Source organism: Mus caroli, chromosome 1, assembly GCF_900094665.2.
Source record: "Mus caroli chromosome 1, CAROLI_EIJ_v1.1, whole genome shotgun sequence".
Taxonomy (NCBI): Eukaryota; Metazoa; Chordata; class Mammalia; order Rodentia; family Muridae; genus Mus; species Mus caroli.
In genome coordinates, this window is record NC_034570.1 from 160995433 (window position 1) to 161015659 (window position 20227).

At 40.6% G+C, this 20227-nt stretch overlaps 1 protein-coding gene and 1 non-coding gene across 5 annotated transcripts in view; both read right to left on the reverse strand.

Annotated features, from left to right (window-relative positions):
* The window catches only part of Atf6 (activating transcription factor 6), a 169892-nt gene that overhangs the window by 35865 nt on the left and 113800 nt on the right, over nucleotides 1-20227 (reverse strand). For all 4 annotated transcript variants that reach the window (XM_029474736.1, XM_021159362.2, XM_029474735.1 and 1 more), the window contains one exon: nucleotides 14184-14268. In XM_029474736.1, coding sequence (XP_029330596.1) covers nucleotides 14184-14268 — 85 coding nt within the window. The remainder of the gene's footprint in view (nucleotides 1-14183; nucleotides 14269-20227) is intronic.
* LOC115032571 lies at nucleotides 18816-18922 on the reverse strand. The gene has a single exon (XR_003838216.1). It is a non-coding gene; the product is annotated as a U6 spliceosomal RNA (small nuclear RNA).

The following is a 20227-nucleotide window of genomic DNA, read 5'->3' on the forward strand; positions in this document are numbered from 1 at the left end:
TGTGATTTGAACCAACTGTCTACAAAGGCACCCACAGATTAACTGTATGCAGGAGCTAACCCAACTGCTAGAAGAGGAGGAAAAAAGGCAATATTAACCGTCCTTAGAATGGGTGGATAAGAGAAGATTTATCTGTTTCAATTCTTTCAATGGTTCTTATCAGCTATCACAGACTTAGTGTGAACCAGTTTCCCTGGGAAAATAAATGGTCACACACAAAGTAATGTGGACAAAAATGTGAGCAGACAGACTCTTTCTCTCTCTACTAAATGTCACACTGTATTTGAATACAGAGCTGGTTTATTGTTCTGGGACAGGCTGGTTTATGGAAGTGGCTGGTGGTTACTTTGGGAAAGTGTTTCTAAAAGGGGGCTTTGTATGTTTAAATGCCAAGGAACAGTAAGCAAACTCTGAAATTGATGTCTTCTAAATTTGGATGGAATGGATTTATACAAAAGTCTTTAATTAGATAAAATCCTAGGAAAGCTGTACTTTATGGTCCTCATGTTTCTTCATACTTTAATACGCAGTGAAAACAGCTGGCTTATCATTAAACACGCAAGAAGCTAGTCTGCGGGCAAGTCTTACTAGGAACAGAAATGCTTCCTCTTTGTTCTCATCATGGAGGATGGGGTCAACAACACAGTATCTGCTACTCCGCAATTATAACAGCAAATTAACATTGACAAATTTACAGTCTTCACTCACTCACTCATTGTTCTTAAGAGAGGCTCGGTTTACAGAATACTGCTTGCAATGGACCATGAAGTCCAGTTATGGTCATTTGAACCTTCTCACTTATCTTAATAGTTAAGTATGGCTAATTCCTACCTTGTAATAGTCTCTGTGAGGACCAACAGATGCAGAAATATATTTAATGCACATAGTGGGTGCTTAAAAGGGGAGATTTGAACCTGAATTTAAAACCCTAATCTATTGATGCTTCATGACAGCGTCAACACTGATCCTCACTGTACTTTAGGTACCAAGGGTCTGGGCCTTCAGGAGAAGAATTACTATCAATGAAGGATCCATGCAGGTACCCTGCATCCTACCATGTGTTCTGCCATCACCCTAGGTTTGCAGAGGTTGGAAAACATCCCCTCACGGCTGATGAAGTCCAAATAGAGGAAAAGGAAAGCTACTGTGGGTAGATAGTGGAGGGTCCAGTCTGGGAGTCAATGTGAGTCACTTTAGCTAGAGCCATGATATGGATGGGGCAGGCGGGGGCCTGGAAGAGAGGTGTGAATGATTCTTAAAGTTTTATGGATCTTAAGGTATTTGAATTACTTTCTGTTCATTTACTGGATTACCCTACAGTTTATGTGTCATAATATATATGACTACTTTTAACAAAAATTTAAAAGATCTTATAATCCTTTGCCATAAGGTTGAATTAACAAAATATTTTACCCCTAAGCCCCCAAATTATGCAATACATAGTCAGTAATTCTCAAAACCCAAACATTCTATTTAAAAAGACGTTAAACCTCAGATCAGCATTATCTATTCCTACTGTCTTACTGCTCCAACAGTGCGGTTCATATGTGTGATGATTTGCTCACAGTCCTTTTTTTTTCATGGAGCCTTGCTCATTCTTTAAAATGAAAAAAACTGACACAAATACTTTACTGTCAAGTAAGTTGCTCCTGCTTTAAATAAAACATAAAAGGCATAGCAGTGTTATGAATTTCTTATGTACTTACTCATGTATTAAATTATCTCAGAATCACACAGTAATCAATATTACAATGAGATGATTTTCCAACAGATGACAGAAATAGCTTCTTTGCCCTCAGCACACACTAAGTTGTTCTTCTGTGTATGCTTTCAGTGATGTGAACAGATGGCTGTGTCACTTAGCTGCAGTGCTGTGTCCTGGGACCTGGAAGAATGTGTTCTAGTCTCAGCAATTCAAGTAGCCGGGCTGGATCCGCTCTTTACCCCCCAGCATCTTTTTATGCCTCTCCTTATTTGTCTATCAGGGAGCTCTTCTAGACTATGCTTCCCAGCTCTACGACTCCTTATGATCTCCATGTGTCCTGCTTCCCAGGAAAGCTACTGACTCTGAGGCATGAATCACACTGAGCTGCAACAACAACATTACACTAAAAACAAAAGTGGAACCAAATTATTCTATTTTATGGCATCAAACTAAGCAATAATTGCAAAGGAATTTAACATTTATAGTGGGGATTTTACTTGGTTTTTAGTCAAGCAAATGCTTTATTTATTTGTTCTAGGCAAGAAGAAGCTGGAAGAAATGACTAATAGAATAGTTTTTATGTGACTTATTCTGTCCTTTTTATCTCCATAATCCATCAGAGTATTTCTGACTTGACAAGCGTGGCTGGTCTAGGTAACCATAAACATGCAGGAGGAATGGCGGTGTGTGAGGTTGGAGGGGAACCTTTCTCATTCTCATGGATCAGTTGCTTTGAGGGAAGTGATGCCATAAGCAGCCCCAGGGGAGACCAATAGCCATGTAGGTGAATTTGGAGGCACATCATTTAGACCCAGGCACATCTCTAGGTCCAGACAACATCTGAACTGCAAGCTCAAGAGATACCTGGAGCTAGAACCATGCTGCTAAGCTCCCTGACCCTCAGGCACAGGGTGGATAAGATTTTTTCTTTTAAACCAGTAGGTTTAGGGGCAACTTGTGACTTAGGAAATAGATAACTAATACGCATAAAAATTGTTTTTGCTGAGATGAATTATCATCTTTTTTGCCTAGAGGATAACTCCCCAATTGTAGTCTCTGTAAGAGCACCATCCTTTATAATCTTTTATACTGTTGTTAGGGAAATATTTTTTCAGTATTATTAAGTATGCTCTTTGACAGCTTCAAACACGTATATAACACAATCTGATTATCTCTTCCCTCCCCAACTTCATCCTAACAATACCATCAATACCTCAACAGGTCCTTTCCTAGATTCAAGACTTTCGGTTTTCTTTTTGACCCATTTAGTTTAATCAAGGACATCTGTGTGAACACTGAATTAGAACTATCCATTAGAACCTTGTAGGATCACTAGTGGGTACACAGTTGAGGAAATGCCCTCTCCCTAAGTCTATCAGTGGCAAACAGTTTAGCAGGAAGGTGTAGGGAACCTCTGAGCCCCTCCTCAATCCATTTTTGTATAGACACAGTGCAGGCACCACAGCTGCTGCAGCAAGGTTATGACAGCCAAGGCTGAGTGCATCCTGCCCGGAGGATGCATTCTTCAGCCCTTCTCCCTGCCATTCTGCCTCTGCATCATTTCCAGCCCCTCCTCTTTAATGTTCCCTGTACCCCCTCATGCATCCATGAGCCTTAGGGATATCTTTTACACACACTGGTTTTGCTTCCTCCCTGTTCAAAGCCTTAGTAGCTCCTCAAATTCACAGGATTAATCAAACTCCATAATATCTCATACAAGGCCTTGATGAACTGGCTTCTGCTTGCCTGCTTGGTTTACATTAGGCTTATTTCAGTGTTCCAAAAGGGCTGAAGTAGACAGATTCACGCTGTCCTCAGACCAAACTACTACGCCTTCTCCAACAAGATGGATGGCACTTTTTGGTCTGTGAGCCTAATAAATCTCTCTTCCCTTAAGCTGCTTCTGTCAAGTATTTGGTGTCAGACACGAGAATAATAACTAATACAGCATCTACTTAAGCCCCTTTTATGTATTTGACAGTTATTTTTGTAAGGCACTAGGAATAACAAAGACAAATAAGTAAGGTTCTTTCTAAAACAATTACATTTCTTACATTTCTTTATTTTGTGTGTGCCTGGGCCACAGCATACACGTGAGGTCAGAGGACAACTTGTAGGAGCTGGTTCTCCCTTTCTAACCATGTGAGTTTAGGGGATTACTTTCGTGGCAAGTGCCTTTAGCTGAGGAGCCATCTTGCTGGCCCCAAATAAGGTTCTTAACATACAATTTAGCAGAGAAAGCAGACACATGAACTATTGATTGATTACAAGTGAGATAAATGTTACAAAATTGAAAGAGTTCAGTATTCTGGGCATATCAAGCCTAAGTTACACTACGGACAATGAATAGTTATTAAATAGGGGGTTTAATGGAAAAAAGGACTCAGGATAAAAAAAAAATCAGTCTAAATTTCAGCCCCAAGTTGTTGTTGTCATCGTCGTTGTCGTCGCCATCATCATCATCATCAACAACAAAAACAGCAAAGAGGAAAAGGAAGAGGGGATGGAGATGGCTCAGCAGTGACACACATGAAAACTTAGTAGACTGTATTTGACATAAAAGACAATCATAATTAAATGGAAAAATCACATTGGCTTCTATAAACCACATAGAAGTTGGGCAGGAAGCACATGTCTTAAATCCCAGCACTTGGGAGGCAAAATTAAATAGATCTTTGTGAGTTCAAGGCTAGCCTGGTCTACCGAGTGAGTTCCAGGACTCTCTATGTAGCCAAGGCTACACAGAGAAACCATGTCTCAAAAAACTAAGTAACTAACTAAATAAATAAATGAAAAAAAGAGAAATATACCACATAGAATCTGAAGATACTTCTATTTATTCTCATCTTTCATCAGCTTTCTCAAGAGATATGACAAGACTGAATCTATTCTACAGAGAATGACCAGAACTGGAAGCAAGTAACAAGACCAAAGAAAAGTGGCTGCTAGCAAGGTATAATGGCGCACGTCTTTGATCCCAGCACTTCGGAAGGCAGAGGCAAGCAGTTCTGAGTTCAAGGTCATTCTGGTCTTCATAGCAAATTCCAGGACAGCCAGGACTAGCAGAGAGAGAGAGATTTAGTCTCAAAAAAAGAAAAGGAAAGAAAAATGGCTTCTGAGGCAGGCCTGGTGACATGACAGAAAGAAAGAACAGACCTCTAAAAACTAGGTCTTGGAATGTAGCGATTCATAGGGTATGCAATGTGCAAACAGCTGAAGATTATCATGCAGAAGAAAGATTATATTCATCTATAACACCATGGATTAAGGAAGAGACAGAAAAGGAAGAATTTACAATTGTCAAAGCTATTTAAAGCAGGCAGATTGTCCCTGGAAGTAATTATATCTCAACTGGTTGGCCACTGAACAAAATGTTTCAGAGGGGATCCAAACCCTGAAAGGGAATTAGCACAGATGGCTATGCACTAAGGCCTTGTCCGTCCTGATAGTCTATGGCTTGAATCCATGGACATTGGTCTTTCTTTGCCCTAGTTTATACTTCCATAATGACAAGTGGATCAGATTTCTCATACAGTTCTCTCCTCTATAGTAAGAAAGGTGGAAGAACATGGTGGGTGTTAGGTATCTTTCAAGGAATTGTTGCCATGGCCTTGCTACCAATTCCCTCCTCAGCCACAAACTACTTTACAGTTTACATTTGCCTCATTATTTAGTCTAACTCTGGTATTTAAAACATGTTTGCTTCTGTAAAACTTTAATAAATGTAGAGGCAAGTAATCTTTGAGTATTTTAGAGTCCAAAGGCTACTCTCCCTTCTCCAAAGTCTACACACACACACACACACACACACACACACACACACACATATCTAGGTATATATTTAGTTAAGATTTTATATAGAGCCGGGCGGTGGTGGCACACACCTTTAATCCCAGCACTTGGGAGGCAGAGGCAGGCAGATTTCTGAGTCGAGGCCAGCCTGGTCTACAGAGTGAGTTCCAGGACAGCCAGGGCTATACAGAGAAACCCTGTCTCGAAAAACCAAAAGATTTTATATAAAAACTCTAAAAATATAGATCTTTGAAGACTCTGTAACTCTTACTATAAAAGTAGAAAATTATGTCCTAATGTGGACAAAAATTCGGTATGTACATCTTTGAAAAGATGCTGGCTTATCATATCTCTGTATCCAGATGTCTTAAATAACAAAGAATTAACATGCAAGTGCCGACAGAACTACGCAATGCTCCACAGAAAGTTATGATCCCTAGTGCTTCCAGTTGGTCCTACATCAGAGAGTCCACAGAGGAGCTGGAGCCATGCTTATTGAACAGCTTTGAAATACAGAAGTCTGAGGTTCTATAAAATGGTTCAATATTCTGACAAAGTGCACGGATCTTAACTTTCCAGTATCATGATAGGTCCACTCTGATGTGCATAAAATGAAGTATTCAGATTTTTTTAAAGCTAGGACGATTTATAAAAAAAAGTTGGCTTAAGTAGATGCTGACCTCTAGTTTTTATTTGTTGAAAGCTAAACCATCTGTTTGAGTAAAAACAGATTTTTTGCCACACAGCAGGAAGAGTGAACGAGATCTTCCTGAAAGAAAAAGAGACTCTGAAGGTCAGTTAGAACAGTGGGCTCTGCAAGCAGCTCCTAGTATCAAGGAAGGATCAAAATCCTACAAGACCCGATGCAAGCTGCTCTAATCTAAACTCCACAATCTTCTGAAGGCTCATATAGACTAAACAATCAGTAACCGAGGCAAACTATCCATAGAAGACATTCTTCCTATGCAACGGCCCAGTCATCAAAGCCATAGTCACTCTTGGCAAGGGACGTTCCATCCAGTGCATAGAGGCGCTCTGTCTAACACTGCTTCATCCATTTAGAAACATAGATTTATTTTTAGAGTTACTTTGTAGAAGAACTTTCCAGAAAGGCTGTGTTAATTGGTGAAGCCATGGTGTGAGAATTCAAAGTGGGTACACTGATGATGTAAGAAGAAAGCGGGAAATAAGGGCAGCTAGAGGAAATGAAAGACGCAGGGTAGGGCTACAAGAGAGCCGCTTTATGAAAACATAACATGGGAAATCCACAGCTTGGAAAGAAGCACATTTGAAACTTAAGTAATGTGGTATTCTTCAGGAAGAGAGGGGAGAAGGAGTCCGATCAGTATGAACCATACAGCGCACTCGAGATTAACATCTTTGAGTAGTGCAGAATAATGCCAGAAGCGAGAGGCACAGTAGTGTGTAGTGGAAGGAAGGTCAACAACAGGCCTAGAAACTGGTGGCCCATGGAGATGAGAAAAACTGTTTAGTGGTGGTAGTTGTATCTTCCAGGATGGCATAGCTGGCAAGGAGGTGGGCAATCTGAAATAACTGCCACACATGCACAGGGAGGTGAAGTAACTTCTCTACCTGAAACTCCTTGGCTCTCAGCATATTCTTACTCTACTGACCAGCCAACCTCCTTGCTTTCTCTAGAGCCCCATCTAATTTGCTTTGGCCTAGATCACAACTTCTCTCTATTTTTTGAGCGAGGGTCTCTTTTATTCTAGACTGGCCTTTAACTCACTAGATAGTTGACAATGGCCTTGAACTCCCGATCTTCTTGCCTCTGTCTCCCAAGTGCTGAGATTACAGATATATACCATCATGCTTGGCTCTCAAAGAAAACAAGAAAAAAACAAGGGTTGGTGTCATAGTTGGGTATGTAGTTTACTCAGTGGTAGTATGCTTTGCCTGGTAAACTCATGGTCCTGGGTTTGACCCTTCAGCAGAGCAATCATTCTATCCATAAATAATAATAAAAAGGCAAACAAACAAACAGAATGGAAACAATACAAATATCCATTGGTGAATGGGAAAGCAAGCTATGGTACATTCAACAAAACACACTAAAGTTACATTATTGATATCCCTGGCAATGTGACAAAATCTTAAAAGACAATTTGCTGAGTAGGTGTAAAACAGACCTATCTCCAAGTTTATTTACTTTATGATTCCAACGATTCCACTTTAACAGCACTCTCCCTGTCTCTGTCTGTCTGTTCTCTCTCTCTCTCTCTCTCTCTCTCTCTCTCTCTCTCTCTCTCTTACAGATCCAGGTCCACACAGGAGGAGACAAGAGAACAACTTGCAGAAGTCAATTCTCTTTCTTCCATGTGGGTCCTGGGAATCGAACTCAGGCCACAGGATTGTCAGCAAGCCCCTTTACTCATGAAGCCAGCTCAATGGCCCTGGCAACATCTTAAAACACCAACAGTAGGGTGATGAGCAAGTGGTTAACATGGAGTTACACTGCGGGATCTTTATTCGTCATAAGCCACCAGCTGCCAAGCCTTATAGATTTTTTCCCTTTGGAGTTACTTTTGAAATTTTTCCCTTTTTCCCATTCCAGGTCTTTTAATCATCTCAATTGCTACAATGTCCCAAGCTTACTTTCTCTGCAAATTCAATTCACCTCACTCTTCCCCCAGGCTCACCTTCACTCTTTGTTCTGTCTGCTATATGCCTCAGAAGAATTAATCCTTTCTTATTTTGACAGGGCTTGGGATGGAGCCCAGGCCCTCCCCACCACATGCTAGGCCCATACAGTTGTTGAACTACATCCATTCCCCACTCCACAATGGTCTCCTTGATAGTCTTCACTATGCTGTCTGATAGCTTAAAGTAACTTCTTCACTAATGATACAAGTCATCTGGATGCATCCCTTCTAGTACACATTTATTGCTCTTCTCTTTCCAATAGGAATCCTTTCTAAAGCTGTCTTCTCCCAGGCTACTTGCTCAGTCCAACTCAGCAGATGATGGAGTGCTGCAGCAGGAAGCAGCTGCCCTGCTCATCTGACCACCTAATCCAACCCCTTGTCTCCTAAAGGACTCAAAGAACTAGTTGTTTCTTTTTCAGATCGCAGTGCACCTCATTAAAGTATTATATTTCGGAGCCTAACACAAAACTAGGTCTAAGTATTGGTCACAATTCATGTGCAATGAGGCACAGGCAAAGAATTTACTAGAAGTCTCTGAAAGATGTTCATTTTCAGAGGCACTGTTCCCTCTTCTTTCTGCCTGGAACACAGAGCTGATTTGCTTATTTGAGAAGAGCCAAGTAAATCCAGACTTCCTGGTCTTGTTACCCTCGAGTTGTTGACTAAGTATTAGCAAGCAGACTGGTTCACTGTAGCCCCCGTTGTGCATTTCTCCATACATTTGTAAGGCCTGGCTTAAGTTGAAGCTTACTCACTTTGCTTTTGTCAGTTGTAGCTGGATGCTATCCTCCTCACACAAGCAAATCCCTTATGTTTCTGTGTCCTTTATAGTCCAGCTCAAGTTTCAACCTCAAAGTACCAACTGAGGTCAGTCATAAAAATTCTCCCATCTGTTAGAATATTCTTCAAGCTTTTACTCTGTACCAAAGGCATGGAGTACACAACCAGTGCTTGATCGATCTCTCTTTGAAAAGTGAGTCTGTACACTGTTTCTGACGTGGGGCTCACCTCAGTTGCCACTACTAAGCTGGGACTACAGGGTATCTTAGCTTTACTGAGGTGGGACAAACTACAAAAAGATTCAATGAACTGAGTCAAACTGTATTCAGATCTTGAGTTTGGCTCTGGCTCCCTTAGGTAACATCGTCTCAGCACAAAACAGCAGATTCCGTTCAAGGCTGGAAGTCAACCTTTGGTCTTCACAGAGACGCTGCTGACTTCAAGGACGGTTTGTCACCTTATCTTCTAGCTATACACAATTAGTGCTTCATGCCTGCACTTGAAGAGACAATTCGTTTTCCTTCAGATGGTTAGTGTGACTGTTCTCAGGAGAAATTCTCAGTGTGCAAACAGCCAAAAAGTCAAGGACTGCGCTTATCTATTCTTGTAACAGCTCAGCACTTAACTTTCTCGATGAAATAGGATGAATTACAGTGATTACAACAGAAATAAAGGTTGTAAACACACATGCACGCATACAGGAATGTGTGCACACACATGCACACACACAGGCAACCTGTAGGCCTTTAAGGATGAATAATAAATTTGTAAGTGTATAAGATACAACTCAGCTTACTAGGTAGCCAGCCTGCTTGAGCAGCACCAACAGGACAGTTTAAAAATAATTTATTTGGGAGCCACTTCCACACAACTGTGATCACCAAGAACAGTATAGCAATATTCTCCTAGAACAAAAAATAACGCACGCATCTGGCTGGGTTGCTCCCTAGCCTTCTGCTATGCTCTCTCCAACTAAAACTGTCTCAGGAGCTGCACTGGCATCTGCATACCACTGCTGGTAAGCTCTAGATTTCCACTGCATGGAAATCACTCTGAGACTAAATAGAATTACCCTTTAGCCTGGCAGTCATTTGCTGCTTGTTTTCATTACCGTGTGTGCACTAGCAGTCCACGGCACAGTGATGAAGACAGGGAGAACACGTCAGTGAAAGCAGCAGATGATGTTTCTGTTATCAACTGCACTCCTCTAGGAAAGACACTGTAAGGTAGCTCCCACAAAAGCCTCCTCCATGCTCTGTTCTGTTGAATTATTTATCAAGAGTGAAGGAAACCTGTGCTTTTACCATAACATACATGAAAATAACTTTAAAACAGCAACTGCTGACTTACAGTATTAAAAGCAGGACTTCCACGTCCCTTTCCTTGAAAGTAACAATAGCCTTTCATTTTCCATCCATTTCTCTACCAACTATGCAATCAGTCCTTAAAGTCCTTTGGAATAGATGCATAAAATTTATTTGTTTTCAACATGAAGAATTCCACCTCAGCAAAGAAAGTCTTTCTTACAGCTTTACTAACCTGCTTTTAACTCTCTTAAGAGACAAAGAAACTTAAATAATAAAGAATACAAAACAACAAAAAATGATATTGCCAGTAATTTCTTTAAAAATGTTTAATCACATTTGTGTGTGTGTATCCGTGTGCATGTGCATGTGTATGTGTGTGTGCGCGTGTGTATACAAGAGTTCACACCACGGCACACATGTGGAGGCTAGAGAACCACCAGCAGGACTGCCTTCCTTCATGAGGGGTCTGAGAACTGAACTCAGTTTATCAGACATGGGAGAACGTGCCTTCAAACGCTGACTCATCTCATTGGCCTGTGACCAGCAATTTCTAAATGACAAATGTTATGTTCATATTCTACTTACTTTCTGTTTCTTAGGCTTTTTTTTCCACAGCACAGGCTGGCAAAGTATAACCATCATTCATAATAATTTAAGATCAAACGCTGACCTGGAAATGCATTTACTTTGCTCAAGTTGGAAAATCAAATTCCTCTTCCCAAATATCACCAGCTAGTGGACTATAGAAACCAGTACTCAATAAACTTCCAGTCCCTTACCACCATCTCCAGAGCTCTTTAAGGCACCATAAAGTGAGAGAGGGACCAGCCACAACTCATTTCTTTCTAAGGCACACATGAAACTTCTGACTTCAGAAATGACAGGGTGTACATTAAGCATTCCGAGAAAGCAGAAGGACAAATCTCATTTACTTCCCCAACAATGCATAGCTGGTAAACAGTAAAACAGATCTGGAACCGAGGGAGGACATTTTTCTTTCAGCACATGAAGAAGGGTAGAGGTTGTGGGTGGCACTGTAGCTGGGCCAATGGTAGTGGATATGTGACACTGTTTTTGCATGATTTTTTTTTTTCAGTATAGCCCTTGGCGAGTTTATGAGCTGAGGGCGGTTGGGGAAAGATGTAATGGAGATTTGAAAAATGAAGATCAGAAGAAGTCTTGATTCAGAGGGAAGAAAGTGAAATCATTAGCAAGGATTGGCTGTATGAATGCCCCACTGAAATCAATGGTCATAAACTTGAAGTCAATCAATTTGATTTGACTGGTTGATATTTTCTAGCTAGTTTCAAATGCCTGGCAGCAGGCATTAACAGAATAGCTGGGTTTAGTAGGGTGGGCTTTACGGCAAGTAGTGGGTACGAAGGGAGAAAGGAAGCAGAGAATCAAGGGGTATGTGCAGAGTGCTAACAGGAAAGAAGGAAGGAAGGAAGGAAGGAAGGAAGGAAGGAAGGAAGGAAGGAAGGAAGGAAGGGAGGGAGGGAGGGAGGGAGGNATTGACCTCTAGGAGCACCTACATGCCCATATAGACACACACACACACATATACATAATTGAAAAATTAAATAAAATCTTCCAAAAGCTACATTGGAGGGAGGGAGGGAGGGAGGGAGGGAGGAAGGGAAGGAAGGAAGGAAGGAAGGAAGGAAGGAAGGAAGGAAGGAAGGAAGGAAGGAAGAGAGTTCTAGTTCTTTGGAAAGTCAGCTATATCAAATGTCTGCCTGGAGCACACAGGTGAAAAGCAGGAAAGACTTTTCCTGAAGCAGTCACAGGTGAAAGGATGTTTTGATATAGCAAGCACATGGACGGACCTGTGATGAAGGAGTATAAACATGACCCCACAGATAGTGGAGACAACACTGAGCATTGGTTTGGTTTGTTCCGCCTTGCTATTCTTCTGTAAGGACACACATACAATGGTTCGCCTTACATAGCTCAACTTGTGATAATGTGGCCATTGAGAGAAACTCTCCTAAGAACTGCTCGTGAGGCTCCTGTGGCAGCTTGCTGCTTCTAGGGCCTCACCTCATGCCGTTTGGTGTTCGTGCCTGGTGTCAGCTAGTTTATGTTGTGGTGTCTGCCTTCTGAGAGGACTAGACTAGCTGCTGAGTCATAGTTGGTGTTTGCTACAGGACTGAACTGCTGCCAAAGAAGATGGAGCTCGTCCCCAAAGAACTACTGATAAACAGGTCCACTTCCCCATGTCCTAATAACTTTCCTCCTCCACTGCCTCTGCTGGGGGGTGGGCTAGAGGAGAGGCTGAACTCTTATTAAAAGTGGAGTGCAAACAACGTACGTCTACAAATGAACCATGGGATCTAGGTTAGGTCAGGAAGAAGTATGTCCAGTAAGGATGAGATGGATTTACTAAAGATGAAGGATCAAGGGACTACAGATCTGTGAGGAAGAAGAACAGCTGGAGTGTGGACTCTGAAGGAAGGGATTAAGTAGTGGTCAGAGAGTGGGGCGTTTGGAGAGGAGGTTTCAACGTAAGTGCTATTAGTGACTAGTGAGGACAAGCCCTGACTCCAGTCATGTGGATGTTGGGGGCTGAGGTGGCATAAAAGAGATAACTGCCATCAAGAAAGACTGCTGCCCTTGATCAACTGGCTCTGAAGCCCAAAGCTGTGCAGAAAGATGAGAGGTGCAGTTGGTGCTGATGACTGCAGCACAGTAAGGTTAGAGGGACACACTCTACTGTCATGACTGGATGATGTGAGGGAGGGCAGGAGAAAGAAAGGAGACACTATCTATTAGCTGTGGTGGTGAATGAGCATGCCGCCAGGATACCACCTACCTCCCTGCAAGCTCGGAGGCTGATGAAGAAAATCAAGCTCTAATCTGAGGAAAACCTCATGGCAAAAGGTTTAGGGCACTGTTCAGAGGAGAGGTACAGTGTAACATCGGACCTAACATACAGCATGTTCTCTGTCAGGAGTTCTTGAATTTTAATCTTGATTTTCCTAAATTTATAATACCTTAAAAGGAAAATTACTCAGAACTTATTTGCAAATTAAAATCTGGAACAGGTTAAAAAGGAAATGATCTGCTAACAATTGTATTTCCCAAACCCAGGAAAGATTTATCTTTAAAAATTAGTTCCCTGGCCAATATAAACAGTGTCTAACAGCATCTTACTGTTTATGGCTTGATTGAAATGGACAGCCCACTGCTATAAAACAATAGCAGGCACTGTATTACATAAGAGCCCAATCTTAAGAACAAAATCAAGGTGGTTCTGCCTGGGTGATATTTAGAGAATAACTTCTCTGAAAATGAACTGACCAAACTCAGTTCAGAGTTTAAGCAAAGAAACCCAAGTAGCTATGGGATAAGAATAAGAGATTTCAAAAATACAGTCTTCAGAGTACAACATAATACAGTTGTAATAAATTCTCCTTCATCAAACAGTAGTATGGCTATCTCATGAGTATCTTTAGAGCTATGCATGTAGAGACAAGAGAATAACTTGGATAAGTAGGTTCTCTCCTTCCCACCACCTGCTGTTCTCTGCCCTCTGACAGACAGCGCAGCAGTTTGATTTCCCATATAAACTTTCTTTCTACCCACAGTGTGGTCTAGGTCGGTGGAATCTCTGTGCCCTCACTTACAACTACCTCCTTTCATTCCAGCCCCAGAGGGCCCAATACCCTCTTCTGGCCTGTTTAAACCTCTCCTAATACATATAAATTTAAAAAATAATAATAAAGATAAATCTTAAGAAGTATGATAAGTAGCTTAAAAATAAGAATAATGAAATTTAAATGAATATTTTTATAAAATAGTGAGAAACATTTCCAAAATAATATATGTTTAAATTTGTCTGAGTGACTGTCTTGAATGCCCTCTCATTAACCAAGAGAATATTGGTTAAGCAAAGGACTCTTGGGTTAACAAATCAAAATTTTAACTTACCATTTATGTTTATTGCTGGTAATACAATTGACATTTTTGGTCTTGTGGTCTTGTTGTGGGTGGTAGCTGGTAATAGCAGATGATCCTACAATTAAAAAAGAACAGTGTTTTAAACATCATGATGACTGGTTTACTCTAGGAACACTCCAGATTTATGCTTTTTAGGGAGCCAGCATTTTACTCAGGTCATGAAGATTAATTTTTTTAATATAAACTTGGCTTAGAAGAAATAAACTACAAATTATCTTAATGCAATACACATTTTTCAGAGGTGGGGCTGCCACTGCCAGACACACTGTGGCAGTTTTCTAATACTCCTAGATTTTGGTAACAATATATGATTAGGGTACCATAAAGAATACTGGTCAAGTTGTTAAGACAACAGGTCTTAATTCTAGTCATGCCCCTACATAGGTGTGTGATCTGGATAAGACTGCATCCTCTGTCCAGGTCTCACTTTCCAACCCTATAGAATGATGGGAGCTGAGGTATATTATGTTACAAGACACCAACGTGGCTTCCAGTCATTTTCAAACTGTAAAAGACAGAATCTTTTGTCCTCCAAAGTGTAAAAGGCTAACGCGGGTCCAGAGCTCTGGGGCCCTGCCTGATTTGTGCTTTCCTTTAAGGCGAAATGCTGCACTATTAGAGATTCTCTGTGACAAAAGCACACTAAAATGTGTGTGGGCTGAAGTGGTAGTGCAAACTGCTGTGCAAATGAAGACCTAAGTTCAATACCAGAATTCGTCTATGTAAAGCCAGGTATGGGGGTGTGCTGGAGTCCCAGCACCAGGGAAGTGAGATACGAGATGTCCTTGACTCAGTGGCTCACCAGCCTAGCCTAACTGGAGGGCTCCAGGCCACGAGAGACCTTGTCCTGGGAACAATACCTGAGACTAGCCTCTGACCTTTGCACACAATGCTTACACCCACAAGCACATCTGCACATACACACTCCCACAAAAAGCACACAGTTGAAGTAGAGAATTTAAAGAACTCTGTTTTCTACATTTCTACAAAATGACAGACAACTTTTGATTACCTATAAGTGATTCAAAGTATCTGGGCTGCCAGGTCTCCAGCCACACAGCTGCTCAAAGTAAGAACAAGCCAAGGAGAGGTTGGCGGCAGAACAGTGGGGAGGGCAAGAGTTTTGGAAAATATAGATACATTTGTAGATGGTCATAAAAGACTTATGACTTTGATATTAACTAGTATTGCTAACAACTCTTCCTAACAAACACATACAATCACCACAGGGGTAAGGGCTCTGACAGTATTTCTCCTTACAGGAGCATGTTAGGCTGAGGTAGACAGAACCCAAGTTGAACGAACCTACTTGGTGTTGCTTTTTGTTGTTCCTATAGTCACTGTCATTCATTCAACAAACTTGCCCTATGGATGAACTCCTCAAATGTCAGATCCGAGGTAGCTGATAAATGAAGTTATCAGCAAAGCAAAGGAAAAACCTAGACCACGAATGCCAAGCTGTGGACACAACCAGAACTGTGTGGAGACACTTCTGGTAACTGCGGCACTTTGTGGGATTCAGAGCCATAGTCCCATGAGAACACATTTTCCAAGGGTGGAAAGAAGAGTGGGGGTCTGAGAGAATCCCAGCTCTGGAGAAAGAGGTTGTTTTCCTTTTCCTGTTTTGTTTAACTGCATTGTTAGACACAAAGATCACACATTTCTGAGAGCAATATAATAAATTATATCCTAGAAGAAACACAATTTGCTCATCTTCCTGTTATGAAATTTATAAATAGCTTAGTTCCTATAATTAAAATATTGTTTCATGGGCTCTAAACTGAATAACAAAGCAACCCTCAAACTGCAAGCCCAAATTAAGGTTACTGTAAAAACAAACACACTTAGATCATATTGGTGACGGGTTAGAGTCAGGCTCAGATTTAATTATGAGTTTCCTTTGGAGATCTGGATGTTTCTAAACAGGACTTTTTTCAAATGTAATGTCTCCTACATTTTGTAGCAGGAAGTAAAAAATTATGCTATTCTTTATGAAAAAGAATTATACCATACTTATACACATAATTAAAGTTAGCCTGTTTTGTCTCTCATTAGACTGTGGGATAGCCATTCCTTGTTTAAGGGTCCTCTATGTAAATAAGTTGGCCTAGAACTTGCTATGCAGTGCAGCTGGTCAGAACCCTTCTGCCTCTGCCTCCTGAGAGCTGGGCTTACAGGTGTGTGCCTGGGCTTTTTGTTTTCCCATTGCTAGGGATAGAATTTAGGGAGTCACACAAGATGGAGCCTATAACTTAAAATGCTTATTTTACTGATCAAAACTGAAGGGAGCCAAAGCTAGTATGTTACCAATTCTAACAGTATTTTATTTAAAAATATTGCACATATAGTTAGGACTGTAGTTGCTTTGTTAAACAGGTACCTACTTTCTTTGGGAAGAAATGGCTGTTAAGCCAACAATGAACTTTGAATTATTTTCTGGAGCTCATATCACTCTGATTTAGAACATTAATCCTATTAGTTATAAGAGTAGAAACCAGGAACTTCAATCACTCAGCAGGTGTTTATAGACTTCTACGACTCATTACAGAAAACACTTACCCAGCATGCCCCCTACCACATACTCAGCACTATGCTATGGGGGTGTTTTAAAGACTAGAAATTCAGATTTTTATTCTCTTGGGGGAAACAATGTGCACTGAGAGATAGATGGTGATTTGTTTCTAATATGTGCTCTTCGGTTATGATAATTTTGGATTAGAAATAGAACCTGTGATACTTAATTGGGCAGAAAGCAGACTCATCTGCAGCCAGGTGAGGCAATGTAGCCTTGGTGAAAGCACTTCTTTGATGATGGAAAGCTCCAGTTCTCCTCCTGCCAGCCAGAAAGCAGCCATGGCAGTACAGCTGGAGTAGCCACAGTGGGCTCTGCAATGGAGGCTGTGCCAGAGGATTACAGAGCAATACAACAGGACAAAGGGAGCCTGGTGACTGAGGGGCCATAGTAAGATCTTTAAAAGTTATGTGACAGAGATAACATTTTGATTTTCCTAGGTCACCACTGCATTGGATTTTCTGTCAAAATCTAGAGCTAAGTATAACAACTTGTTACAGTATCTGTTTGTGGATCAGTACTAAAGATATTTGGTCAACAGAAGTTCAATAAAGGTTAGCACCATCAGGGATAGCTTCATTAACTTTGTTTTGAGACAGAGTATCACTAAGTAGCCTTGGCTGGCCTGGAACTCACTATATAGACCAGAATGGCCTTTAACTCACAGAGACTTATATGCCTCCCAAGTGCTAAGATTAAAGGCATGCACCACTATCTCTTTCCTACTGTTAAACTGCACAGAAAAGCCACATTTATTATTCAAACATCTTGATAGGGACCCCCCTCTCATTTTATCTAAATCCATATTAATGAACTCATGGAGGAATTTCAGCCTTGGAAAAGCCAAGGTATAATTTGATGGATTTTAACAAAGTCATTTCGCTTGTATTACGTTAAAATAATCAACTACAACAAAAGTTGAGCTATTTAGAAATAGAAGGTAAACGCAAAAAGGATATTGCTCTAAAAAGGAATACACCTCAATACTGCCATTCAAAGTCTCATTGCTTATTTTAAGACATTGTCAAATGGGCTTCTGAAAGTGCAGTATAGGACTGATACAGGATATCTTCAGGGATAAATCTGTGTGGACAAACATTATAGCCAATGCTTTGTTCCTCATACGCCCATGGATTATCTAGAAAAGCATCAAAGCTCTGCACAGTGAGAACAAAGCGTCAGCTTTTCCCAGTATCGGCCGTAATACGTGATCCAAGACACCAGTTTTGTATACAGTCCTCCAATTCCCTCTCCCACACACCTTGTAAGAGACAATCCAAGTATGAAGACACGCTACAGCATTAAAAGGCATTTCACCTTTCTAAAGAAGAGAAAGCATCAGAGACAGTTCAGACAATACCTCACAATAAAGTTAAGACCCAACTAGAGTTAACAAATGTTGGTTCTACATATCCACAGAGTACACACAAACCTATTAAACCACTTGCTAATTAGATTTTCTAATTGCTGACTTGGGAGTGTAATTGTATTCAATATTATATAAAACTGATAAACTAAGTAAAATCACACAACTTGATCAAAGTAAGGAGATTACCTTTATTTTTCTTACTGCAAAACTATAAATGACACAAACACAATAAGTTTGTACCACATTGTTTAACAATCTGTAAGTTCTTATTATAATTGAAAGTAATTAAAAATGGTAACTAGAAATTATGGCATATGGATTGTGAGTATGATTTATGGGATTCTGAACAGTAGACTTAGTCTTTTTTTTTCCACTTCTTTTTTTATTAGATATTTTCTTCATTTACTTTTCAAATGTTATCCCCAGAGTCCCCTATACCCCTATACTCTCCCCCCACCCTGCTCCCCAACCCACCCACTCCCGCTTCCTGGCTCTGGCATTCTCTTTTATTGGGGGATATGATCTTCGCAAGACCAAGGGCCTCTCCTCTCATTGATGGCCAACTAGGTCATCGTCTGCAACTAGAGACACAGTTCTGGGGGATACTGGTTAGTTCATATTGTTGATCCTTCTATAGGGTTGCAGACCCCTTTAGCTCCTTAAAAATATGGAACAATTCACGAATTTGTGTGTCATCCTTGCACAGGGGCCATGCTATTCTTCTCTGTATCGTTCCAATTTTAGTATATGTACTGCTGAAGTGAGCACCAGATTTAGTCTTAAAAACAAAGCCCTGATGTTTACATCAAAAGCTGGCAAGTGAAATAATTATTAATAATTGAATGAAACACACAGTTTTCAAGTCTCCTCTTAGCCAGTTCATGTCATACTAGATGAAACAGCTTCTCCTATATGAGGAAACCTGGCTCAGTGTGGGCGTCTGTCTGTGATAGGAAGGAATACCTAGAATAGCTACTCCCAATGAATGAGAATTCTCAGTCAGCAAAGGCTTCAAGTGCAGCACCAAGCAGCTCTCCTGCATTGGGATGACCCGCTGGGAACCAGAGGTTTGCGTACCAGGCCAACACTGACAACAACAACCTCTTAACATTTCATACTTGGCCTATATCCACTGAATTCTTGAGATGGCTTGTTTTTCAAATATGGAAACCAGATTGAAAACAAAACAAACAAACAAACAAACAAAAAACCAACCAACATCCATCCTTATTCTAAAACCAGCTCTGTGTTTTCTCTAACTTCCATCTCCGGAAGCTTTAGTTTTCTACTGTCACAATATATCTCTTCCTCTGCCCAACTATCTTTCAAGCTGCCAAATCTCAAAAGCGAATTAGCCAGAGCAGCAGTCAGAAGTGGGCATGTCAAAGTTACTGCTTAAATCCACAACATTTGCAACTAATACTGTTTTCCTGTAGTTACATAAACTGTTGACTAGAAACCCAAAGTGTCTACTCACTGAAGAAATAATTAGGAAATTTGAATTCATCAAAATATACAAACACACATAATAAAATACCATGAAAACAAAAATTGCAAGAAAAAAATTAGAGGTAGTAAAATTAAGTGGAATGTCGTCATGCAACGCCTATTAAATGACGTAGAGCTGCTCACCATAGTAAAAACATAAGCAAATACATTCATTACTCACCCCCCCAAATAGACACAGTCAGTAGAAATAGCTAAAATGAATGTGGTATTTGTGCCACTAATGTATGCAATAAAATTACAGACCAAACAACAGGAAAAATTAAAAAAATAAATCTGTACCACTAATATGTATCAGGGAGACAAAGAATAAATCAAAACCATTAGTGTACAACAGATGGCCCAAGAAGGAGCCAACATTTCTATTCTGACAAGAGCAAAAATTTGACATGTAATGCAATCTTGACAATTCTGGCAAGGTCACCATGAAAAATGAGTTTGAAATTCCAATAAGGTCAAACAAGTTTGCCTTGGAATATGATTCTTATATCAGACTCTGTAGAAAGCTCCCCAAATGTCATGTGGCTGTGTAGGCAACATGGCAGTATGGGTACAGAGCACAAGGAA